General features: G+C 69.7%; 1 protein-coding gene across 1 annotated transcript; it reads left to right on the top strand.

Annotated features, from left to right (window-relative positions):
- Positions 1-201: 201 nt before the first annotated feature.
- On the top strand, positions 202-21332 carry CASKIN1 (CASK interacting protein 1). Its single transcript, XM_088537739.1, is given in 22 exon segments — positions 202-365; positions 8316-8367; positions 9734-9831; positions 10017-10162; positions 10231-10326; positions 10860-10990; positions 11079-11187; positions 11264-11372; positions 11469-11563; positions 11632-11749; positions 12432-12650; positions 13984-14094; positions 14172-14290; positions 14949-15036; positions 16475-16572; positions 17062-17172; positions 17251-17352; positions 17604-17742; positions 17841-18562; positions 18565-19981; positions 20063-20462; positions 21201-21332. Coding segments are annotated over 22 exon segments (4671 nt in total). The 5' UTR covers positions 202-271; the 3' UTR covers positions 21298-21332.
- The last annotated feature ends 1239 nt before the right edge of the window (positions 21333-22571 follow it).

Here is a 22571-nt window from a genome sequence, read left to right as displayed (position 1 = left end):
AGGTACCCGGCGGACCCCCCCCCCCCCGCCATTGCGCACAGCGGGGAGAGAAGGAGGGAGGGACAGGGACGGGGACAGGGGAAGCTCCGCCGCCCCCGGGGGCTCCCGTGCGCAGCCCCCCCCCCCCGCGCCCCGCCCCGCCCCGGGCGCCGCCGCCGCCTCCGGAGCGGGGGGGGCTGCGCCGGGCTGCGCTGGGCGGGGGGGCCCGGCCGCTCCGCGCTGCTCCGCGCCGGCGCCGCGGAGGATGCTCGGCCCGTAGCGGCGCGGAGCCATGGGCAAGGAGCAGGAGCTCGTGCAGGCGGTGAAGGCGGAGGACGTGGGCGCCGTGCAGAAGCTGCTGCAGAGGCCCAAGCCCGGCAAAGCCAGTGAGCGGCGGCGGGGGAACCGGGCCGGGCCGGGGGGGCGCGGGGCGAGCGGGGCTCGGCCGGATCTTTCCCCCCACCCCCCCACCCCGCCGTGCTCGGAGCATCCACGGCGCATCCCGGGGGGGCTCCCGGGAGCGGGCGGCGGGGGCCTCGGCAGGGATGGGGGAGCGGGGGGCTCGGCGCTGCTCCCGCCGCTGCCGCCTCCCGTGCAGCGGCCGCGGGGCCCCGGCCGAGCCGCCCTTGCAGGGACCGGCCCGTGTCCCCGGGCGCCGGGCACGGGGGAGGGCAGGGGGCTGCGGCCTGGGGACGGCTGTGTGTGAGTGTGCAAGCGCAGGCTGTGTGTGAGTGTGCCCGCAGCGGCTGTGTGTGCGTGCACGGGTGTACGTGTGTGTGCACGCACGGCTGTGTGTGCATGCACGGCTGTACGTGTGTGTGTGTGTGCATGCATGGCCGTGCGTGTGCGCGCTCGGGGTGCCCATGTCTGCGTACATCGCGGCGGGGGGGGGGTGCGTGTCCGTGTCTCAGGGCGTGCGTGTCTGTGCACGCGTGTCCCCGCGGGGGAGGCGTCCCCATTAGCGCCGCTCTGTGTATCCTGGCGGCGGCGCTTGGCCGGGGCTGTGTTTGTGTCTCCCGTGTGGGGGTGTTTGGCTGGAGCTCCGTGTGTGTCTCCGAGTGGGGATCCGGGTGCGCGCGGGGGATCTTCCTGCGTGTCCCTGCGGGTGCACCCAGCCCCTCGGCGCACCGCGCCGCTCGCTCACGGCGCCTCGCTGGCACCGAGCTCTCCGGTGCTGATGCAGCTGCGGGCGCCCGGCCTGGCGCGCGGTGCTGCCACGGGCACTGGGCTGGGGCAGCGCCAGCCGGGAGGGCTGCGGTGCCGGCCCCTTCCTGCCCCATCCCTCCCGTCCTTCCAGGGAATGCTGCTCCCCGGCTGCGGCATCCCCAGCTGTGCAGGGGTGTCCCCATGGGGTAGGGCTGGCGTGGGGTCCCTGGTGCCCCGCAGGGCCCTGTGTCCCTGGTCCCATGCAGGGTGGCATGGGGATCCCCGTGTCCATGGTGTGCAGGGCTGGCATGGCATCCCCGATGTCCTGGTACTGTGTGGGCTCCCCCATGTCCCTGGTGCTGTGCAGGGCCAGCACAGGGTCCCCCATGTCCCTGGTGCCATACAGGGTTGGCCTGGGGTCCTCTGTCTCCCTGGTGCCATGCAGGACGGCATGGGGTCCTCATGGACCTGGTCCTTGCCACCACTGTGATGAGCGCAGGTCAAGCTGGTCCAGTCTGGCGCGCTCCAGCTGCATCTGGCGCCACTGGCTCCGGTGACCCCTTAGAGCCATGTGCTGTACCGGGGACTGCCGGGGGTGGCTGGCCCGGCCCATGTCCCCCCATGCTGTGGGCGCACAGCTGATGTTGCCACAGTGACATCCAGCGGTGCCAGGGCCCTCCCCATCCTGCTCTTTCGGGGCTCCGGTGCCTCCATCGGTGCTGCTCCCGCCTCCCCTCTGGATCGCATCCTTCCTGCCTGGCAGTGACACGTGCATCCATACGGATCCCGCGCTCCATCCCGGGAACTGGCGAGGCCGTGGTCCTGACGGAGCAGCCTCTGTGCACCCCGGCCCTCCATGCACGGCCCTAGTGCTGCCCCTGCTCCGGGGTTGGGACCTTTGCTCCGTCACCTGGACGAGCTCCCATTCATGTGGGGTTTAAAAACGCGATTTTTAGCAATCCCTGCGTGACTGAGCGCGGGTTGCTATGGGGACGTGGGGCCGGCCCCGCGCTCGCTCCCGCCGGCCGCAGCGCCCGGCGCTGCCTCCAACTTGTGCGGCTCCGGCGCAGGGTTTGGCAGCGGCGCCGTCCTGCCCGCTCCCCTCCTCCCGACGCTTCCTCCAGGAGCCCCGGTGACTTGGCGTTTTCCGAGGTGGCTCCCGCGCCCCAGGGCTGCGGCGGCTCCCGCGGTGCCACTGGCCCCATGTGGCACCTGGGCCATCCCGGGCAGGACCCATCTGGCTCCTGCGGTGCTGCGACGCAGCCCTGGCTCCCCGCTCCGTCCCTCCGTGCGGCTGCCCTTTCATTCCGCTTTCTTCTTTCCGCTGCTTCTGATTGCATTAATAATCTCCGATAACAGTATCTAATAAACCCAGGCCTACGCGATGCAGTTGTGAAGCCTCTTGGACGTTTGACCATTCAATTCCCAGGCGAGCAAAGGCTGCCCGTGAGCCAAGGGCCATCGTGGGTCTGTTCCCTCCCTGGGGACCCGCTGCGGCCCCCGGGGCCGGCGCCGCGGTCCCGCTGCTGCTGTGCTTAGCGCTGCGTCAGCGTTTTGTGCAAACTTCTTGGGGGTTATGAGCCTCCCGGGAAGCCCCTCTCTGCATGGGGACTTGGCAGTGGCGCCCGCCAGGCCTCTTGCTGGGGGGGGGGACACCCCAGTGCTGCATTTTCCCGCATCCCTGCACGTTTGGAGCTGCGCCGCGGCCCCGCGCTCGGCCCCAGCGCTGCCCTGCGCCCAGGAGCACCGGGAATGTGGGCCAGCGGCTCCCGGCCGGAGGCTCCCCGGCTGCCCTGGATTCCCGCTGGCTCCGCCTGGCCTGACCCCAATTAGCCCCTCGGCGGCCGCGCCGGGGGCTCCGGCGCTGTGCGGGGCTGGGGCCGGGCATGGGGTCCCGGCGGGCCCCGCTCCCCCTCGCCGCCCGCCGCTTCCTCGTAGCCAGGCTGGCGTCTGGCTCCTCTCCCCGCTCTGCCCGCGCTCCCGTTAACTCCTCCCTGCCCGGCCGCGCCGGGAGCCGGGAGCAGCCCCGGGAGCTGGCAGAGGGTTTCTGCAGGATGCAGCCCGGGGGGCCAGTGCCAGTTGCGTCCCTGCTGTGCTCGCCGTGCCGGCTGCTGCGTGTGGCCCTGACAGCAGAGCTGCAACCAAGTGGCTGCATCTGCATGAGTTGCCTGTGAAGCTCTTCCTCTTCCTCCTGCTGCTGGCATGCTGGGACCGGGGTGGTGCATGCACAGCATGCAGGGCCGGGATGGTGCATGCACGGTGCATGCATGACCAGGGTGGTGCATGGCTGGGATGGTGTGTGCATGGTGTGCAGGATGGGATGGTGCACACAGTGCATTGGGGCCGAGCTGGTGCAGGGCCAGCATGGTGCATGCACAGAGTGTAGGGCTGGGATGGTGCATGCACGGCGCATTGGGACGGGGTGGTGCATGCATCGCGCGCTGGGGCCAGGGTAGCGCACATACATCTCGCAAGGCCGGGGTGCATGCGCAGCATGCAGGGCTGCAATGGTGCATGCATGGTGCTGAGGCCAGGAAGGTGCATGCACAGCATGCTGGGGTGGTGCATGGCCCTGTGCCACCCTCAGCTGCACTGCAGACTCTCCTCTCTCGGTGGGATGTGGCCGCCTGGCAGGTCTCTACCCAGGGCACAGGCAGCTCCCTGGCAAACCAACCACTGGTGTCAGGCCAGAAGGGATCTTTAAGACCTAATGAAATGTTAATAGTATTTTCCAACCCGGCCCGGGAGCAGAAAATGAGGTGTTTAACACTGGGCTCCGCGGTGACAGCAGCAATCAGCCTGAAAAATGGGCACTGGGGCTGCAGCGCCCGTGGCCGCGCATCCCGCTGGGCACTGCTGCAATGGGATGAAGCTCGAGCGGCTCCCGGGGCTGTTCCCAATGGGAAGCACGGTGACCAGGCCATGCCATGAGCAGTGGCAAGGGGAGTGCCCGCCCTGCCCCGAGTCTCCTTGGGCCTCGCCAGCAAGGTCGCTGCTGCCGGGCTGGTGTGGAGCCAAGCGATTAGAGCAGGGATTGAGGCGGCCTCGCGGCGGCCGTGCCCTGGGGCGCCGCGGGCGCCTTGGGGTTGCCAGATGTGCCGCCGGTGCTGCCTTTCCCTGCACCGCGCAGCTCCGCTCTGCCAGCATGCCCTGTGCATCCAGGTGCATCCCTGTGCCAGTGTGCAACCATGTGCCCATGCACATCCCTGTGCCAGGGTGCATCCATGTGCATATCCCCATACCAGTGTGCATCCCTATGCCTGCATGTGCGCGGATGCCCATGTGCATCCCTGTGCCACTGTGCATCCCTGTGCCCATGTGATTCCATGAGAATCTATGTGCCTGTGCTCATCCTTGTGCCCATGTGCATCCATGTGTGTCCGTGCAAATCCCTGCGCCCATGTGTATCTGTGTGTCCGTGTGCATCTCTGCGCCCGTGTGCATCCAGGTGCATCCCTATATCCATGCACATCCCTGTGCCTGTGCCTGGCTCCGCCAGCTGCCTCCAGCAGTGCCGGCTCCCCGGGCGCAGCGGGGCCGGGCGCCGGGGCCGGCGCGTGGCCGCGGTGCCGCCAGCCGATCCCTTCCGGCGGCGGCCGCGGGAGCCCGGAGCGGCGCCGCCTCCTCGCCGAGGCCCCGCGAGCGCCGGAGCCGCCCGAGCGCACAAAGCAGCGCCCGGTGCCGCTCCTGCATTGCAGCTGGGCTGTTTACAGCGCGCTCCGCCGCGGCTCCGCGCCGCCGGCCCCCTTCCAGCCTTCACAAATCCGGGGATTGCCTCTGGCTAAGCCCTTGTGGCCCTGCTCCCCGGCAGGAAAAGGGACTGGCGGGCCTGCGAGCCCCTTGGCGGCCTCCTTGCAGTGCTGGGGACATGGTGCCGGGAGCGCTGCCACCGACAGGGTCCCTGAGCTGGGGCGGCTGCAGCCAGGAGCCCAGCGGGGGCACTGGGGCAGCGCTCACCCCCAGGTCAGTCCCTTGGCCTCCCTGTGCCATTGGGTGAGCCCGGGCACCCCGGGTGCTGTGCACCATCCCGTGCTCTGGTTCTGGATGTCTGCTTTAAGACGTCTTTAGGAAGGGGGTGCAAAGCAGCCGCACCGTGATGGGCAGCCCATGTCTAGCTGCAGTGCTCAGGGCTGTGCTCAGCGGCGGCGGAGGGGACGTCCCGCTGTGGTGCTCAGGGCTGTGTCCAGCTGCAGCGTGTCCAGCTGTGGTGCACAGGGTCATCCAGCTGCGGCGGGGTGGCAGGTACCCAGCTGCGGCAGCGGGATGCAGCCCCGGTGTGCATGGGGCTGGGGTGGCCGCAGGGGCCGCATAGCGGGGCCCCTGCACTGCCCGTGGCGCCGCTGCAGCAGCTCTGTGTCGTTACATCCCCTCATCCGCTCTCCTGAGTGTCCCCGGGTTCCCGCTGGCCCTTCGCGCACGGTGGCTCTGCAGGTGCCTGGGCGCAGCGTGGGCCGGGGTTGCAGCCGGTGCTCCGGGGCCGTCGCCGCCGTCCGGGCTGCGGGGCAGCTGCGGATCCCAGCGCCGCGCCAGCGCCCTGAGCCTCCCTGCATTATTTATACAGTCAAAATTGATCATCGGATGCTAATGGCTTTATTAGCATCGCGGCGCAGCGCGGGCTCCTTGCTTGGCGTGACCTTGGCTGCAGCAGGAGAGGCCTTTCCCTGCCGGACACCTGCCAGGAAGGGCTCCCCTCCGCGCGCCCGGCTGGCATTGGGATCCCGGGCAGCATCCGTGGGGCTGCGCAGGAGGGGATGGGTGCGAGAGGCAGTGCCAGGGGTGCCCCTGTCCCCAGGGACCCCCCGAGGTCCCCGGGGCCGAATGGGCAGCGCAGCCCCTCAGTGAGCACCAGGCTCCTCTCTCCCCGCCGCGGCGGCTGGGCAGGAAATATTGCGGCTCTCGCCGGGCTCCTCCTGCAACGAGAGCATTCGGCACCCGTTGTTTGCGTGGTGCTCGCCTGCAAGGATATAATTAAGAGCAGCTATTTTTGATGCTTCCTTTATCTGGCAGCTCCCAGCGATGCTGTTGCAGGATCCCCCCCTCTCCCACAGGAAGAGGCGCTCGGCTCCGCCGCAGCCGCCGTCCCCGCGCGGCGCGGGAGCGGGAACGCGGCGCTCGTGGGAATGCGGCGCTGCAGCCGGGCACCCGGCACGTCTGGGCTTGGGGCTCCTGCGTGTCCCATCCTGGTCACCTCCACATCCCGGAGCAGGTGAAGCTGGGGAGGGACCCAGCTCTCCTGCTGCCTCCGGGCTCCGGATGGGGAAGATTTGCAGGCACCGGGACTGGTGCCATCCCCGGGGCCTTGGTCTGAGCAGCAGAACGGGCTCCAGCAGCAGCACCCACCTGCAGCAGACGCTGTTCAGAGCGGGTGTCTGTTGCAGATGTCTGTGTCACTGTGCGCACGCAGCTGTCCCCAGCATCACCCATCACCGGAGCCATGTGCTCCCTGCACAGGACGCAGCCCTCGACGTGCCGTGTCCTCCGGGCTGCGGCTCCTGCGGTGCTGGGCGCAGCGTTCAGTGCAGCGGGACCCGGCAGAGCACCAAGGCAAAGCGTGAGCCAGCGGCTCCCGGGCGCCCTGGGAGCTGCTCACTGCTCACGTGGCCCCTTTCCTCGAGTGCTTGAGAACCGTGAGTCCCAGCTGGCACTGGCTGTCCCTGTCCCTAACTGCCGTCAGTAGGTTCAAGAATCAACGCCAGCTCTAGCAGCGGGGCCGGGCCAGCTGCTGGCTCTCCCGAGGCAGCCTCAAGGGATGTGTTGGGGTAGCCTGGGCTGGCTCCGAGACCCGGGCAGTGTTGGGGCCAAACGGGGCCAGGTCTGCAGTGCTTGGGCTTAGCTGATGCGGTAGGAGCCGGGCCGGGCGCAGGGCCCGTCGTGCAGCCCGGGCGGCGAGCGGCCGCGTCCCCGGGGAGCCACGTCCCCGATTTGGTGGCAAAGCAGCCACTTTGGGGTTTAAACAGGAGATAATTAGTAGCTGCTGGTTGGGAAATGAATGTTTAATAACCCCGTGCTGGCGAGCTGCGCCCCGGCACCGTGCGCAGCCTCCGCGCGCCGGAGCGAGCCCGTGCGCGTGGGAGCGCCGCGCTGGAGCGGGGCCGGTGGCGGAAGCGCCTCTCAAAGGGCCCTTTGTGGGGGCTGGCAGGCGCCGCGGCCGGGGGGAGCGCCCGGCAGCCCCGCGGGGCCATGTCCCTGCGCGGTGGCACCGCGGCTGGGCCACCGAGTGCCCCGTGCGCCTGGGTGGTGCCGCGGGGCGCTCCGGGGTGCCCGGGTCCCTCCGCGGTGCCCGGTGCGGCTGCATGTGCCAGGCGCGGGGCCGGCACCGGCGGTGCCCGTGGCAGTGCCCCGGCCGCGGGCGCAGCCTCATCTGCATGCAGGCGGCCCCGCTCCTCTGCTGGCGCCTCGCGGCTCCCGGCCGGGAATTTAAAATTCAATCAGGGCTCCGCGTGCTCCGAGCAGCTCTAATTAAGCGCAGGCTCGTTTGCAGCAGCGCCGGCCCCGGCTTCCGTTGCTCTTCTTCGCTGTTGCTCCACGGCAGCTCCGGGCACGGGGCTGCTCGGGACATGGGACACACGGAGCGCGCCGGCCCGCGTGGTGCCCGGCTCCGGGGTCAGCCCTGCCGGATGCCGGCCCCGCGCCGCTGCGTCCTTCGGCCTCCCTCCTCCTCCTCCTCCTCCGGGGATGCAGGGTTGCCATGGCGACTGCCGGATGCCTGCGAGGATGCAGGGCCGGATGCGGGCCAGCCTGGGGCGTGCGGGGAGCTCGTCACCCCGCGCTGTTCCTTGTTTGCTGTGGGGGGTGACGCGCGCGGCGCCGCTGCGCCCTGCTCGCACGCTGCCGCGCTGCTCCCTCCCCGCCGCTCACATCCCCGGAGTCAGCGGGTGCAGCCGGGAAACCCCAGTCCCGGCGGGCTGGATCGGGCACCAGCCGTGCTCGGCTCTTGGGGGTGAACAGGACCCTGTTCGGATTGGAACCGGGAGCCTCCGCTGCTGTTTGTCCTGGGTGGGTTTTTGCAGGTGGATGAGGACTTTGGGGGACTTTAGCCCGTGTGGCTCAGGAGGACGAGTCCTGCTGCCCCTTCCTGTGTCTGCACCCACAGGATGGTCCTGGGGCAGCCCAGCACGAGGCAACAGGTCCAAGTGCTGCCTCCTGTCCCGTGTCCGTCCCCTCCTTGACACCCTTCTTCTCTTTCCCAGAGCTCCTCGGATCAGCAAAGAAGGTGAACGTCAACTTCCAAGACACCGATGGGTGAGTGGGAGCCCTGCTCCCGAGCGCACGTGCTGCGGGACGCGGGTGCAGCGAGCAGCAGCGCGGGTGCCGTGTTGGAGCGTGTCCACGGGGCGCTTCTGCAGTAGCGTGCAGCGAGCGGGGACGCGTGTGCCATCGGCTGCATGTGCAGCAGGCAGCCGTGCAAGCGAGCGGCGTGTGCGCCGTGGTGTGCAGAGATTGGGCATGCAGGGCACGAGCAGGCGCGTGCATGCTGAGGTGTGCAGTGAGCGGCAAATGTGCATGTGCTGCAGCGCGCAGCGAGCCAGAGCTGCGAGGGAAAGGAAGCGCCGCGCGGCGCCGGCTCCGTGTGTGTCCTGCTCCTGTGGGATAAGGAAGGATCGGCCATGATCCCGCAGGGCTGCAGAGGGGCTGGGCTGGCGCCTTGGGAATGCGGCCGCGGGAAGCGCATGTGAACGGAGAGGCCGGCGGGGCTGGGAAAGGGCTGCACGTTGCGGGTCACGCAGGGCGGGCACAGCGCGTGCAGGGACGCGTGCGTGCGTGGGAGCATGCGAGCGCGCAGCTGAGCGTGCATGTGCATGCAAGCGTGCGTGCCGGTGAGCACGCGTGCGCGGGGAGCTGGGCCAGCAGCGAGAGGGGCTCCTGGCCCCCCGCAGCGACTCGCTGCTCGTCCCCGTGCCTTGGCTTCCTTGTGCCCCCCATGGTGCTCGCCCGCGCGGCGCCTCCGCGTGCCGCCGTTTGCAGCGCTCGGTGCGGGGCGGCCGCCCCGCACCGAGCACTGCAAACGGCGGCACGCGGAGGCGCCGCGCACGGGGCGCCGGAGCAGAAGGGCTGACGTGCCCCGACAGACGCTCGCGCTCCTGCTCCGCGTCGAGCTGTCCGCTCGCATCGGCAGCAGCGGCGCCCGGCCGGGGGATGCCCTGGCAGCGCTCGCCGCGCTCGGCCGGGCCAACCCGTCCCGGTCCCCCTTGCCCATTGCTCCATGTGGCCCCTGCACCATCTGGCACCGGCCCCCCCTGCCGCGGCTGTACAGAAGTGGGTCAGGCGGCTGCCCCGGCTGGGCCTCCCTCCACGGGCCCCAGGGCAGCCCTGCTGCAGCTCTGCCCGTGGCCACCGGCCCCAGGGCCTTTCCCGCGTGCCCGGAGCAGCCGCCGGCTCCTGCACTGCCCTGTCCTGAGGCAGCCCTGGCCTCCGCGGGCGGCTCCAGAGGCCGGTGCATCCCAGGAACGTGATGCTGCAGGACGTGCAGTGCTGGACCGGAGCGTGGCCTCCTGCGGCACATGGGGACGCTCGGCTAGCAGGGGACGTAGCTCAGCTGTGTGGGGGACGTGGCAATGGGCCTGGCAGGGAGGGCGGACGCAGCCCCTCACACGAGCATCCCCCGCAGGTTCTCTGCTCTGCACCATGCGGCACTCAACGGCAACACGGAGCTCATCGCCCTGCTGCTGGAGGCGCAGGCCGCCGTGGACATCAAGGACAATAAAGGCAAGTGGCTTTGGGGACAGGGACGGGGCCAGCCCGGACAGGGGCTGCTCTGTCCCAGCCGGGATGTGGGAGAGTTGCTCCATCCTGGCCGGGATACGGGGCGGCCGCTCCGTCCCGGGGCTCCCCGTGCCCCTTGGCAGCTCCGCGTCCCCGGCGCTCACCCGCGCTCGCCCTGCCGCCCGCAGGGATGCGGCCCTTGCACTACGCAGCCTGGCAAGGCAAGAAGGAGCCCATGAAGATGGTGCTCAAAGCGGGCTCCTCGGTGAACATCCCGTCGGACGAGGGGCAGATCCCCCTGCACCTGGCGGCGCAGCACGGGCACTACGACGTGGTACGGCGGGGTGCCGGGGCGCCGCGCGCCGCGCGCCCGCCCGCGCTCACGCTGCCTCTCGCCCGCAGTCTGAGATGCTGCTGCAGCACCAGTCCAACCCCTGCATCATGGACAACTCGGGCAAGACGCCGCTTGACTTGGCGTGCGAGTTTGGGCGCGTCGGGGTAAGTCCTCACGGGGCTGGGCCCTCTGCAAGGCAAGTCGGGCGGCAGTGGAGGGACCGGGGGACGGTGGCGCTGGGACCTGGCGCTGCCCTTGTGGTGCAGCCACATCCTGGGGCCGGGAGAGCTTCCCTGTCTGGAGCTGCTGCGGGAAGATGGGGAGACCTGGCGGGTCAGGATGGCGGGGATGCAGGGGCTGGAGCTGGCAGGGACGTGGGGACACTAGGGCTGGCGGGGACATGGGGTCAGTGTGGAGATGGGGACAGCAGGCTGGTAGGAACCTGGGAAAACACAGGATTGGTGAGGATGTGGGATGGAGAGGGACACGGGGCTGGCAAGGACATGGGGACACTGGGGTTGGTGAGGACGCTGGGGCCAGCAGGGACATGGGGAGATGGGACCATTAGTGATGCGGGGCTTGTGGGGACATGGGGACACCAGGGCGCGGTGGGACACGGTGGCACGGCGGCCCCGGCGGCGCGGCAGGCAGCTGAGCTGTCTTTGCAGCCCTGCTCCGTGTGTGTTTGCTGATCCAGGTGGTCCAACTGCTCCTGAACAGCAACATGTGCGCGGCGCTGCTGGAGCCCAAGCCCGGCGACGCCACCGACCCCAACGGCACCAGCCCCCTGCACCTGGCGGCCAAGAACGGCCACATCGACATCATCCGGTAGCGCCAGCGCGGGACGGGCACGGGACGGGCATGGGACGGGCGCCCCACGCAGGCGCCTCGCGCTCACCCCGTCCGTGCCCCGCAGGCTGCTGCTGCAGGCCGGCATCGACATCAACCGGCAGACCAAGGCGGGCACGGCGCTGCACGAGGCGGCCCTGTGCGGCAAGACGGACGTCGTGCGGCTCCTGCTCGACGTAAGGGCCCTCTCGCGCGGTCGGGGCCGGCCTGGCGCCGCCGGCCCCGTCCCGAGCCCCGTGTCCGCCCTTGCAGAGCGGCATCAACGCCCACGTGCGCAACACCTACAACCAGACCGCTCTGGACATCGTCAACCAGTTCACCACCAGCCAGGCCAGCAAGGAGATCAAGCAGATGCTGCGGGGTGAGCGCTGGCACGCGCGGAACCGGAGCGGCCGGCGGCGCGGAGCGCACGGAGCGCGCGGGGGCCACCAACGCGCTGCCCGCTCTGTGCCCGCAGACGCCTCCGCCGCGCTGCAGGTCCGGGCCGTCAAGGACTATTGCAACAACTACGACCTGACCAGCCTCAACGTGAAAGCCGGGGACGTCATCACGGTGAGTGGCGGCCGCGCCGGGCGCCTGCACCGCCTGCTGGGTCCGGCCTCATGGAGGTTCCCGTGCAGGTGCTGGAGCAGCACGCGGACGGGCGCTGGAAGGGCTGCATCCACGACAACCGGACCGGCAACGACCGCGTGGGCTACTTCCCCTCCAGCCTCGTGGAAGCCATAAGCAAGCGAACAGGCAAATACCCGCGTGCGGCGCGGGGCTGCCGCCCCCGGCCCCGAATCGGTGCGCGGGAGCTCGCGGGGGCACCGGCGTCGGTGCTGGCTTGTGGAACAGGGCCGGTGCCGGCAGCCTGGCGCAGCGCTGGGGACCCTGTGCTGCCCCGCAGGGTCCATCCCGTCCCGGTCGGGGGGCGCTTGTGCAGGCGCTGCGCGGATCGGGGCGCTCCGGCACGCGCGCTCCGGGCTGGCCGGTCCCGCTGCGCGGGAGCTGCGGCGACGTCTCTGCGGCGCGGGCAGGAAGCGGCAGCACTTGCATTAACCGAGCCGGGTGGCTGCGGTGCGCGGGGGTCGCGGTGCCCCTGCACCGCTCGTGCCCGCGGGGACGTCCCCGGTGTCTGACTGGCGGCGCGCGGGGCTATTGGTGCCGGCGGTGCCGCTCATGCAGCAGGAGCAGCGCCGGGCTCTGCCGGCGGGCCCAGCGCGGAGCCAGCTCTGCCCATGGCGCCCATGGTCCCTGCTCCAGTTCTTCCATCAGCATCGGTCCCGGTTTCTCCATATTTCTTCGCCCTCTTCTTATGTTTGCTGCTTTTTTTTTCCTTTCTTTTTCCCTTTTTTTCCTTTGTTTCTTTGGTGGCGCTGAGCTTGTCGCTATTGTTTTGATTCTTTTCATTTTGTCTCTTGTTATGTTTTATTATCAGGTTCATGGGAGACTCTAACAATCCCCCAACACCAGTACCAAAAGATCCCGCTCGCGGCTCACGGGGCTGCTGTGCTAAACGGTGACGCCTCGTCCCATCCGTTCCATTCCCTGCCTCCACCTCCACCTCCACCACCACATTCCCATCAGACTCTTTTCAGTTCCTTTGGCTATCACAGGCTCTCCCCTAGCAGTGCCGACGAGCCCCGTTGCAGACAAGGTAGTTCACCGCTTGCTTCATACTTTCGATGGATTTTGTTCTTTCTTTCTTTCTCTTTTTTATTTTATTTCCTTTTTTTTATTTTTTTTTGTTGCTGTTGTTTTTTATTGCGTATATTTGTTCTTTCCTTTCTATTTGGCTTCCCTCCCCTTTGCCTTGGTGCCTGCCGTGTGTTTGCACGTGGGTGCGTGCGTGTGTGCATGCGGATGTGTGTGCGTGCACGTAAACACGTGCATGCGTGTGCGTGTGCATGCGTGTGTGCGTGCATGCAGGTGTCTGCACCTGGCTGCGTGTGCATGCCAGTGGGTTCCCCCCCTTGCATTCCCCCGCCGCAGCCGCCGCAGCACTAGTGTGACGCGTGGCTCGACGGCGGACACGTCCTGGCCCCGCTACAGGTGGCCTCGGGCCACTCTGTGCTCCAGGCCGCCCCGCGCACCCTGCCCTGGCTCCCAGGAGGGCCCAGGCGTCCTGGCAGGGAGGTAGGGACAAGAAACCCGCCGAGCGCTGAGCAGCCGGGAGCCCTCGTGATGCCGCCTCTCCCGGGTGGGAAGCGGCGGCCGCATCCATCGAGCTGCGCTCATCGCCGCAGCCCGCGCCCGCGGGAGCTGCTGCTCCGGTGCCGGAGCGGGAGGCGCTGGGCGGTGGGGACGTGGCCGCGGTCGACGCGGCTGGTGCCGGGTGCTGGTGCCGCGGCGCGGGTGCGCGTGGAGCCGCCGGCGCTGGAGCCGTGCCGGGAGTGCGCGAACACCCATGCGGCTGCAGCCTCTTGCATGGGCAGGACAGCGCGCGCTGCCCTCGGAGCAGCGCAGGGAGAGCGCGGCTGCTCCCGCAGGGTTTCCCGGCGCGCGTCGGGCCGTTCCTGCCGCTGTGGCCGGCGCTGGCTGCCACGGTGCCGGGTCGGCAGCGCGAACCTCTGCTCGATTTATCACCCTGCAGCACCGCCCGCCGCTCACCGGGGAGCACCTTAATGAGCAAAACCAGGCGCTGCAGCAGCCAGCGGAGCGCGCGGGGCCGGTCGTGGGAGCGCGCGGGGCCGGCTCGCCGGGGGCTGCGTGCCCTTGGTGCAGCCGCTGCCGCCACTCGCAGGAGAGCCGGTCCCCTGCCCGCACGCTCGGTCAGCTCCCTGGTGCTGCCCTGCGCCGTGCAGGGTCCCCTGCAAGCCTGGCGGAGCGGCGTGCCGGCGGGGCGCTCCTTGTGCCGCGTCCCGCCTCGCCGCGGCCGTGCGGGGTCCCCGTGGCCGCCGGCCTCCGTCCCGCGCTGCTGCCCCGTGCCCAGCGCGCCGGGGCCAGCCTGGCCGGGCGCCTCACGGCCGCTCTCTCTGCTCTGCCCCAAGGTTCCCGCGGGGCCGACGCCAGCCCGTCGCACCTCTCGCCCTCGCAGGGCGGCCCGGCCACCGTGCCGGCCCCGGCCGAGGAGATCTGGGTGCTGCGCAAGCCCTTTGCAGGTACGGCGGCACGGGCGGCGCGGGGCCGCTACGGTGCTGCCGAGCCAGCCCGACGCCGCCTCCGCTCCCGCATGCAGGTGGCGACCGGAGCAGCCTGGGCAGCACGGGCAGCGTGGGCAGCGCGCGCAGCTCGGGCAGCGGGCAGAGCGCCGGCAGCGGCGCGCACGGCCTGCACGCCGGCTCCGAGGGCGTCAAGGTAGGGAGGCTGCCGTGACCGGGGCCCTGCGTGGCGGGACGGGGCTGCCCCCTGGGCACCAGCTGCACGGCGAGACTTTGGTGCCCTGGCAGCTGTGACGGGTCACGGGGCTGTCACCAGCCGCCCCGAGCGGCTGGTGGGGCTTGTGTCCTGCATCCCTGTGCACCCCTGCGTGTCCCTGCACTTCCTAGCGCATCCCTACAGGTCCCTGTGCATCCCTGCACTTCCTTGCACGTCCCTGCACACCCTGCAGGTCCCCGCAGCGCTGCCGGGCCCCTCGGCTCCGCAGCACCCGGCACGGCCGCTGTGCGGGGCCACCGCAGGGCTCTGCTGCCCCTCGGAGGGTGCCTCCCCGCTGCCCTCGGCGCAGCGCGTTGCCCGCTGCATGCAGCGCCCTGCCCGCGGCCACGCGCGCGGCAGCGCACGTTGCCCCTCGCATGCGGCTCGCCCGCGCTGGCGGGGCGCGCGCCAGGCTGCTGCGGGTGTCGCGGAGCCGCCCGCGAGGCACCATATGTGCCGCGAGCGGTGCCGCTCGCCGCGGCTCCTCCCTGCCGCCCGCCCGCGCCTCGGCTGCAGCGCGGCAGCAGCGGCAGCGGCAGCCCCCGGCCCGCCGGCCTCGCGCGAGGCCCCGCTCCCCCTCTGCTCCGTGTTTTTTCAGCTGCTGGCAACGGTCCTTTCCCAGAAGGCTTCCGCGCAGGAGGGCGCCGTGGGCGATGGGCCGGCCAAGGCGCAGGACGGCCCCGCAGGTGCGTGGTGCCCGGCGGCCCCGCGGCGCGCGCCGCCCGTAGCCCCGGCCCCGCCGGGCGGCCAGGGCCCCTTTTTGGTTTTTTTATCGCCGCGGCACCGCTCGCCAGGAGAAAACGCGTGGGTAAAAAATGACTCTGTCGCCTTTCGGCTGCTGCCAGGCCTTCTCCTGCCTCGGTTAGTGCGGGTAACGGGGGGGGCGGCGGGCGCGGGGGGGGCGCTCCGGCCCTCCCGGCACCGCGGGGGCACCCGGCCGGGCCGCCGGTGCCGGGGCTGCTCGTGCGTGTGCGGGGGGCGCATGGGAGCGATGCTCATGGGGGTGCAGTGCAGCGGGGACAGGGCACACTCAGGGGATGCACATGCAGGGGGTGCACATACGGGGGGGGGTGCACATGCAGGGGGTGCATATTTGGGGGAGGGGGGTGCACGTGTGTGTGTGGGGGGGGGGTGCACATGTGGGGATGCACGGGGATGCGTGCACCAGGAGGATGCACGTGCAGGGGATGCACACGCAGTGGGGACACATGCAGCGGGGACACATAGGCCAGCGGGATGCATGTGCTGGTGGGGGGGGCACACACGCCAGGGACACCCCCTGCCAGGGAGGTGCACATGTGATGGGGGCACACACGTGATCGGGACACACATGCAATGGGGATGCACATGTGATGGGGACACGCACGATGGGGACGAACACACGATAGGGATACACGCGATGGGGATGCACGCACCATGGGGACACGCACATGACGGGGACACGCACTGGTGATGCACACGCAGTGAGGTATGGACACACGATGGAGACATACATGCGATGGAGATGCACACGTGATGGGAAACATGATGGGGATGCGCACACAGTGGTGATGCACACGCAGTGGGGTGTGGACACGCCATGGGGACACACATGCGATGGGGATGCACACGTGATGGGGATGCACATGCAATGATGATGCACACGCAGTGGGGACATACATGCGATGGGGACACACACGTGATGGGGACACACGCAGTGGGTTCACACACGCCAGGGATTGCACACACGAAGGGCCTGCACACTGCAGCCAAGGCGGATGGTCACCCTCATCGCTCCAATGGGAAGCTCCAGGCAGCGCTTCCCAGAGATCCCTGGTGACCCTTTGGGGCCAGGGACGGCTGCCAGCGGCTCTCGGGGCCCCCCCGGCAGGGTGGCAGCCGCACAGAGCCCTCCGTCCCCAGCTTTGTGGCACAGCCGGAGCAGCGGGGCAGGCGGCATCGGGCAGGAGCCGCTCAGGCCGCGGGGGCCAATGGAGTTGGTGCCAGGTGCCCCCGTGCTGCAAGGCGCCGCGTGCGCCCCAGGGCAGCGGGGCTGGGGGCCCTCACCCTGCCAAGGACAGGCCCCGGGCTCCAGCGTGCACCGTTGTGCGCCGGCTCCGCACTCACAGTGCCTCTACGCGCCAGGCTCGTCGCGGACGCAGAGCGTGGCCAGCTCCCCGTACGCCCCGCAGCCCCCGGCCGAGCAGCAGCTCAAGAAGATGGAGCCGGTGTCGGAGGGGAAGGTCAGCGGGGCTGGGCAGAGCGCGCGGGGAGCGGGGAGACGGGGTGGGCGCAGTTCCATGGGGCAGCCCTCACCTTGTAGCGGCCCCCTCATGCACCAACCTCATGCAAGGAGCATGCAGAGGTCCTTGCCGTGCACCGGCCCTCCTCGTGCACCGACCTCGCAGCGCTCCGGCCCTGGCTGTGCACCCTGCAGCCATGTGGGAGCCGTGAGTCACTGCCGTGAATCATCCCTGCGGCTGCCGGGGCTGCTGCCAGCTGCACCAGCCTCCCACTGCCCGGGATGTGCCTGTCCCCCGGGATGTGCCTGTCCCCCGGGATGTACCTGTCCCTTGGGATGTGCCATGTAGGGCAGCCTGAGCACAGGTCCATGGCAGTCGCCGTGCTGGGGTCCCCATCCCACGCGCTGTCCCCACGGGACACCTGCCAACGGCTCCGTGCGGCCGCTGCTCCGGGGGCTCGATGCTCGGCTGAGCCGCGCGCCCCTGCAGAGCTCGGAGGCCGTGTACCAGTGGCTGTGCAAGTTCCAGCTGCAGCTCTACGCGCCCAACTTCATCAACGCCGGCTACGACATCACCACCATCAGCCGCATGACGCCGGAGGTGAGGCCGGCGCGCCGCACCGTGCCGGACCGGGCGCATGGCCACGGGCCGTCACCGTGACCCGCCTTCCCACCCTAGGACCTCACGGCCATCGGCGTGACCAAGCCGGGCCACCGCAAGAAGATCGCCTCCGAGATCAACAACCTCAACATCCCCGAGTGGCTACCGGAGTACAAGCCGGTAAGGGCCGTGCTGGGGCCTGGCACTGGATGGGCTGGATGCGGCACTGCCCATCTCTCCCCGGCATCCTGGCCTGGGAAGGGGATGGGATGGGGCATATGGAGTCCTGGGAGCAAAGGGGTGCCCTGGGGATGGAGGAAGCCCATGGGGGCCATGCAGGAGGAGATGGCCCCAGGTGCACCGCGGTGTTGGTGCTCCGGCCATGTGAGGGGAGCAGCTGGCGGCAGCTGAAAACCTCTCCTCCCGCCCAGGCCAACCTGGCGCTGTGGCTCTCCATGATCGGCCTGTCCCAGTACTACAAGGTGCTGGTGGAGAACGGCTATGAGAACATCGACTTCATCACGGACATCACGTGGGAGGACCTGCAGGAGATCGGCATCACCAAGCTGGGTAACGCCCGGCCTCCCCAGACCCTTGGCCGTAGCCATTGCCTGCGATCTGGCGCTGGCCCTGGTCACGGTCCCCCTGATGCCGCGTGTCGTCCTCAGGCCACCAGAAGAAGCTGATGCTGGCAGTGAAGAAGCTGGCAGAGCTGCAGCGGGCCGAGTTTGGCAAGTACGAGTCGGGGACGCTGAAGAAGAAGGCGCCGCTGCCGTCGCAGGAAGTGTTGGCCATCGAGTCGCCGCCGCCGGAGCCGCCCGAGTGCCAGTCGCCCAAGATGACCACCTTCCAGGACAGCGAGCTCAGCAACGAGCTGCAGGTGGCCATGACGGGCGAGGGCCCCGAGGAGCCGCCCGAGAAGCAGCCCAACCACGTGGCCCACGTGCGGGAGGCCTCGGGCTACCGCTCGCCCTCGGGCCGGCACGCGCCGGACAGCGCGCTGGGCAGCCGCGCCAAGCACATGAGCAGCTCGCAGGAGCTGCTGGGCGACGGCCCCAAGGTGCCCAGCGCTGCCATCTCCAAGAGCCAGGAGTACCTGGCGGAGGAGGCCAAGGAGAGCGCGCCGGGGCCGCCCAAGGAGGTGCGGCCGCTGCGGCACGGCCATCCCGTGAAGCGCGCGAGCGTGCCGCCGGTGCCCGGCAAGCCGCGGCCGGCCTTCCCGCCCGCGCCCGCGGGGCACTTCACGCCGCCGCAGACGCCCACGAAGCCGCGTCCCGCCTCGCCGCAGAGCCTGCTCGTGCCCCACGCCACGGCCAAGGTGAAGCCCACGCCGCAGCTGCTGCCGCCCGCCGAGCGCCCCATGTCGCCGCGCTCGCTGCCGCAGTCCGCCATCCCACGCACCGCGGCTTCGCCTACGTGCTGCCGCAGCCGGCGGAGGCCGAGGGGCCGCAGGCGCCGCCCGCGCTGCCCGTGGCCGTGCCGGTGCTGTGCCTGCCGCCGCCCGGCGACGCCGACGAGGAGCCGGGGCGGCCCAAGAAGCGGGCGCACAGCCTCAACCGCTACGCCGCCTCCGACAGCGAGCAGGAGCGCGACGAGCTGCTGGTGCCCGACGCGGGGCCCTACGCCACGGTGCAGCGCCGCGTGGGCCGCAGCCACTCGGTGCGGGCCCCCTCGGGCGCCGACAAGAACGTCAACCGCAGCCAGTCCTTCGCCGTGCGCCCCAAGAAGAAGGGGCCGCCGCCGCCGCCGCCCAAGCGCTCCAGCTCCGCCATGTCCAGCGCCAGCATGGCCGAGGACTTCCCCAAGGAGGGCGAGGGGGACGTGGCGGCCGCCGAGGAGGCCGAGGCCCGGCAGGGCTACCGGGAGCAGCGCCGGGCCAGCGACTTGGGCGGCAGCGTGGACACGGGCAGCGCGGGCAGCGTGAAGAGCATCGCCGCCATGCTGGAGATGTCCTCCATCGGCGGCGGCGCCCGCGCGCTCGCCCTGCAGAAGCCGCCCGGGGCCGGCGGGCCGGGGCCAGCCAAGGGGCCCGACGGCTACTACCTGCAGCCGGGGCCACCGCCGGGCAGCCCCGAGCGGGCCCGCGTGGCCACCGTCTTGGCCACGGTGAAGCACAAGGAGGCCATCGGGCTGGACGGGGAGGTGGTGAACCGGCGCCGGACCATCAGCGGCCCCGTGACCGGGCTCATCGCGGCCGCGCGCCGGGAGCGCTCCGACAGCGTCAGGTCGGACACGGGCGCCGAGGGCGCGGCGGAGCGGCCGCGGGCCGAGCGCGGGGGCTCTCCGCGCGACGGCCCCGCCGAGGGGCTCCCCTTCGCCGAGGAGGGCGCCCTCACCATGAAGCCGCGGCCACGGCTCCCGGGGCCGGCGCGGCCCGAGGCGGCCGAGGGGCTGCCGCTCGTCGCCCGCCCCGGCGACCTGGCCAAGGTGGAGGCCAGCGCCACGCTCAAGCGGCGCATCCGGGCCAAGCAGAGCCAGCAGGACGGCGTCCGCTTCATCCTCACCGAGTCAGACACCGTCAAGCGCCGGCCCAAGGCCAAGGACAAGGAGGCGGCGCCGGAGCCCTCCCCGCTCGCGCTCTACCAGAACGGCACCGGCACCGTGAAGCGGCGGCCGGGGGCTGAGCCGGCGGGGACGGAGCCGCCGCCAACGCCGCCGGCCACCGACGGCGCCGAGCTCGCCCCGCCACCCGCCGAGCCCAAGCGGCCCTACAAGCCGCCCGTGTCGCCCAAGCCCGTGCTGACACAGCCCAAAGTCCCCGGGCCAGTGGCGCCCAAGAAGGTGCCCATCCCCGGCCCCGGCAGCCCAGGTAGGTGCCCGGCAGTGGCAGTGGGGACACCGGCCGCCCCCGCCGCCGCCGTGCCCCACGTGCGCCCGCTCTTCCCCGCAGAGGTGAAGCGGGCGCAGGGCACGCCGCCCCCCGTGTCGCCCAAGCCGGCGCCGCCGCCCACGGCGCCCAAGCCCGCCAAGCCGCACGCCGCGCTGCAGTCGGGCAGCGCCGGCTCCACGCCGGCCCCGTCGCCCGCCAAGCAGCTGGGCGCCGCGGGCGCCAAGCCCTCGAGCACGCCGCCCTCGCTCTGCTCCAGCCCCGCCAAGCCGCTCTCGCCCGCCGGCGGCCCCCAGCAGGTGCCGGTGAAGCCGCCGCGCTCGGCCATCGCCGGCGCCTCCGTGGACGTGGCCAGCTCCGAGATGGCGCACCAGAAGCTGGAGGAGACGAGCGCCTCGCTGGCTGCGGCGCTGCAGGCCGTGGAGGAGAAGATCAAGCAGGAGGAGGAGAGCCAGGCAGCGGAGTAAGGGGGCGATGGGCACAGGGCACCCGGCCCAGGGCGCTGCCGAGATGTAGGGAGGGGGCGATGGGGCCGGCGCGGCAGCGGGCGGCGTGGTTGGGCTGTGCCAATGTTCTGCTGCACGTGGAGGTGTTGGAGTGGGGGAATGGGACCCTGTGATGGAGAACTGTGGAGGTGGCACCTAGCTGGGATGTGGCACCAGAGCACCATGGGGATGGGGTCCTGGTTGGTACAGTGCAGTGGAGCTGTGGGGTTGGGGCACCTGCTTTGGACCCCATGATGGAGAACCTCAGGGATGAGGGACCTGGTTGGGAGTCTGTAGCAGAGCAGTGTCGGGCTGGGGAACCTGTTTGGGACACTGTGATGGGAGAGCCACAGGGATGGGGGGGCTTGGTTGGGATGTTGCAATGGAGCCATGGGAATGGGGGACCTGGTTGGAACACTGCGATGGGGAGCCACGGGGATGGGGGCTCTGGTTGGGGCATGGAACCGGAGCACTCCAGGGATGAGGGACCTGGTTGGAACACTGCGATGGGGAGCCGCGGGGATGGGGGCTCTGGTTGGGGCATGGAACCGGAGCCCTCCAGGGATGGGGGACCTGGTTGGGATGTCACGATGGAGCCATGAGCTCAGGGACCTGCTTGGGAAACGGTGTCGGAGAGCGCTGGGTTTGCGGGGACACCGCGAGGGCAGCGTGCGGGGGACCCGCGCGGCGCTGAGCCGGCCCCGTGGCTCGCGCAGCTCCGGCGCCGAGGCCAAGAGCACCGTGAGCATCCTGGACGACATCGGCAGCATGTTCGACGACCTGGCCGACCAGCTGGACGCCATGCTGGAGTGAGGGGCGCGGGCCCCGGCCAACCTCAGGGCTCACGGGGGCACCAGGGCGCTCCGGCGCGGCCCCGGCCCCGCCGTCCCGCCGCACAGCCCGGCCCCTCCGCACCTCCCATCCCTCGGGGTTTGCACAAAGAAGAAGATACCTCAGGATTGTGCTCACGGGCTCGGCGCCGCGCGCCGCCGCGCCAGGCCTCCGGCAGGACTCCACTTTGCAGAAGCAAAAAAAAACCACAAATGAACAAAAAAAACAAAGCAGCAGCAGAAACAAAGCAACACGGTCCGGGCCGAAACGCCCCCCTCTCTCACCAGGTCTTGGCGGGGGGCAGGTCTGGGTTTTCTTTTTGTCTCTACCTACCTGCCACGTGGTCCGCGGGTGCAGCCGTCCCGGCGGTGCCGTCCTGTCCCCTCCCATGGCACTGGGGCCGGGGCAGCCGGGTGGCCCCATGTAGCACAACTCGGCCCCGGGCCGGGCCCGCCGCAGCACCGAGCGGCCGGCTGCACAAACGGACTTGGGGTTCTTTTAATTCTTTTTTTTATTACTACTATTTTTCTTTCGATCGCTGGTGGGCGCGAGGCCGCGTGGCGGCACGGGACCCGCTCCGGCGCTCCCGGTGCTCGCTCAGTGGCTCCGCTTTGGGGACAGGGCGGGTGGTTTGGGGTAGTTTTGGTTAGAAAGGGGCAGCGCGAGCCCTGCTCCCGGGGCAGGCATGGCCGTGGCCCCGCGGCTGGAGGGGACAGGAATAAGCTATACAGAAGTATTAATTTATTGGAGGGGAAGAAAAAGAAAAGATATAAAGCAGCTTTCCCCCCACCCCCAAAAATAATAAAAAGAATAAACTTTAACAAATATATATTTAAAAGATTTAAAAATATTAGCAATTATATATAAAGCAGTTTAAAAAATCAAGAGAAACTGGATTTTAGCTTGAGAAAAACTATTATACTAAGCTGTGTGTCTTGTGGCAAACTCATTCTAAGAGTAGCACAACTCTATACCTTTATCTCGTTGGAAGGTACGTGCAAACAGTTCTGTTTGGGTTTTTCCGTTCAGACTCAGTGTAACTTCTTTATTTTTACACAGTTAAGAACACAAAGGATGTGCCTTGTTTTATGGAGGTTTTCGTTAACTCTTCTACTGAAGGTGTTTCATTTCTTTCGGGGTGTCTCCAGGTTTTGAGTTCCCATTTTTGGTTTTTTCCCTGCCGTTTGTTCCGTGCGTGCGTGTGTGCGCGTGTCCGTGTGTGTGCGCCTGTGCGCCGGTCCCGCCGCGCGCGGCTG

This window comes from Tinamus guttatus, unplaced genomic scaffold, assembly GCF_059628265.1.
Source record: "Tinamus guttatus ecotype Peru unplaced genomic scaffold, ASM5962826v1 Tinamus_guttatus_pri_ptg000861l, whole genome shotgun sequence".
Classification (NCBI taxonomy): domain Eukaryota; kingdom Metazoa; phylum Chordata; class Aves; order Tinamiformes; family Tinamidae; genus Tinamus; species Tinamus guttatus.
This window is presented reverse-complemented; position numbering and strand designations above follow the sequence as displayed.